At 49.9% G+C, this 2,913-nt stretch overlaps 2 protein-coding genes across 2 annotated transcripts in view; one reads left to right on the forward strand and one right to left on the reverse strand.

The window, feature by feature from the left end:
• LOC106808109 overlaps positions 1–2,913 on the reverse strand; it is a 50,589-nt gene that overhangs the window by 32,575 nt on the left and 15,101 nt on the right. The gene's annotated exons all lie outside the window — the stretch shown is intronic.
• Positions 1,595–2,900, forward strand: LOC106808112 (beta-1,3-galactosyltransferase 5-like). Its single transcript, XM_014810687.1, has one exon. It carries the CDS (start codon positions 1,607–1,609, stop codon positions 2,852–2,854), a length of 1,248 nt encoding a protein of 415 aa, XP_014666173.1. The 5' UTR covers positions 1,595–1,606; the 3' UTR covers positions 2,855–2,900.

Genomic DNA, 2,913 nt, shown 5'->3' on the forward strand with positions numbered 1-2,913 from the left:
GTGTGTGTGTCGTGTGTGTGTGTGTGTGCGCGTGTGTGTGTGTGTGTGTGTGCGCGCGTGTGTGTGTGTGTGTGTGTGTGTGTGTGTGTGTGTGTGTGTGTGTGCGTGCGTGTGCGTGCGTGTGCGTGTGCGTGCATATGTGTGTATGTATGTATGTGTGTGTGCGTGCGTGTGTGTGCGTATGTATGTGGTGCTAGGCACAATATATACCCATGTGTACCTAATATAATGTATATAAAATTATATATATACATATATATATATATATCTATCTAAGATATATAGAGCCTTATATAGTTAAACATGCTGCTTAATTATTCTTTTGGAAATTCGGTGCAAGGCGAAGTAGATTCTGGTTGAAGTTCATAAATTAAAAAACATTACACGAGGTATATTTATAAATATACATAAAATGTCTTATATATTATAATTATGGTGATTTAATATGCTGGAAGTGCACGAAAAAGAAGGGGAATATAAAGGCGTGCCAGAAAATTACAAATTCTATAAAAGTAGCTTCTATTGAAATGGGAAATCGTTAAAGATCTCTAATTATTAAGATTAAGTTGTAATCACAAAGTAATTCGCCGTCAATGATACTTCGCTAAATGGAGAAAAGAAATACTAATCAGCACAAAATGAAGCCAGAACAGGTGCCCTTTAAATTTGCGGTAAAGGTCAAGGATAGTAAATTCCCGTCAATGAAACACTGACTTGCTACATCACCATGGAGCGCCCTATTTCGTTATAGGAATGCCCATGGTGTTAAAACTACGCCTACCTACCCATAGATGGCGCCACGTTCCACGCTACATCCATTACGCACGGGCAGTATCAGGGTGTTGGTACCACTAGTATCACTGGCAGCAAGAACAAGTCCGCACCTGCAGCTACAGCACACACGCATCTATTGACTATATATAACAACATATTATCAAGAGCTAATAATGACAAATTTGTCATTATTAGCTCCTGATATTTTATATTATTATTAATATATAGTCAATAGATGCGTGTGTGCTGTAGCTGCAGGTGCGCACTTGTTCTTGCTGTCAGTGGGTAGTATAGCCATACCACAGCATCATCGCATGCATACCTCATCTCAATTTCACTCTCCTCACGCAGACACTTTAAACTACGGCACGGCAGCGTAGCGAGCGCAATGAACTCAGTCTGTGCTTTTAATGTTTTTAATTTATTTCTTAATTAAATTTTAACCAGTCACATCTAGGCGCTGACGCAAACAACAACACATGGTGGGGTGAGAACGTGTGAGCATATGTTATACACGTAAACAGAACGCGGGTGTACACATCCCACATATACAACATACACATATGAGCACACCCCCAACGGTGGCGAGCAACATAATTAATATAACAGCATATAGCTTTATTAATATAAGCGCACGTGTAATTATAGTTCTACTGTATTGTATCGTTACTAGCTATATTTGTATTGCACGTGCTTTCATCAATCCGCCTATACAGTCAGTATTATTTCTACGCCGTTCTAGTCGCAGTGAGGTACCATGTGGTGCATGCACAGAGGGGGAGAGAAAGAAAGAGAGAGAGAGAGAGAGAGAGAACCATAATTGCATGGGGCAATGCCTAACCTCCTCCATTCATTCTCCCGTTCTGCTGACACCGTGATGATAGCTTCCCCCACACACCCGCCTCTGTGTCACTGCTGCACAGCGGCACAGACGAGGGTGAACAGCAAGAGAACGCTTGCCATCGTGTTCGCCACACTCGCCACAATGACGCTCGCGACGTTGCTACGCTACAACCTGCGCCCGTATGCGCATGCGCTGCTTCCGCTGACGAAGTACAACTCGAGTTTCGCGGTAGGCGTGTACCGCGGGAGCGTCGCCGGCGATGACGTCGCGTCTGCCGACGTCCGACGCTTTCGCATTTCGAGTTCTTGCGTCGGCGACGCAGCGTGTCGTGACGCAAACCGCAGCGAGAGCGACGACGCGACGCTGGCCGCTCGCTTCGTGACGCACTTTGACGCCGATCGCGTCGCCATCGTCGACAGCTCGGCTTGTCAGCGTCGTCGCCGACGCATCAACGTCGTCGTCGTCGTCTTCTCCGTCGCGCAAAACGTGCAGCGCCGCCTGGCGATCCGGCGCACGTGGGCCGCACCGAGCCGCATGACGCAGGCCGGCGTCTGCGTCGTGTTCCTCGTCGGCAAGACCGACGCGGCGAGCGACGACGCGACGCTGACGCACGAGGCAGCGACGCACGGCGACGTCGTTCGCGTCGACGTCGACGAGGGATACTACAACATCACGCACAAGGCCGTACTCATGCTGCGCTGGGCGACGCACAACTGCAGTGGCGCCCTCTACGTGATGAAGACCGACGACGACTCGTACGTGAACGTGCGTCGGCTGTCGTCGGAGCTGCGCGCGCACCCCGCCGACCGTCCGCTACTCCTCGGCCACCTGCTCGCCAGGGGGCGCCCGAATCGCGAGCCGGGCAGCAAGTTCTACATGCCCTATTCAATGTACGCACCGGAAGAGACTCCCGAGTTCCTTTCCGGTTCCGGTTACGTCATGTCGATGGGCGTCGCGCGCGCCCTCTACGCGCAGGCGCAGCTGCGCCCCCTGGTGTGGTTCGAGGACGTGTACGTGACGGGGCTGTGCGCAGAGGGCGCTGGCATCGCGCGCACAGACAGTCGACTGTTTCGAACGTTTGACAAGCGTGCGAGGACGGAGTTTGGCAACGTGCGCGCGGCGACAGAGAGGAAAGCCATCTGCCTGTACAGAGACAGTGTCGTAGTTCATAGAGTGACTCCCGAAGAGCTAAACTTCCTCTGGGATAAGCTAGAGGACGCTCGTTACGAGTGCTAGGCGGTGCAATGTATAGGAGTATGTGATTATTTACTCCTGATACATATCTATATATATCT

This window comes from Priapulus caudatus, unplaced genomic scaffold (genome assembly GCF_000485595.1).
Source record: "Priapulus caudatus unplaced genomic scaffold, Priapulus_caudatus-5.0.1 Scaffold254, whole genome shotgun sequence".
Taxonomy (NCBI): Eukaryota; Metazoa; Priapulida; class Priapulimorpha; order Priapulimorphida; family Priapulidae; genus Priapulus; species Priapulus caudatus.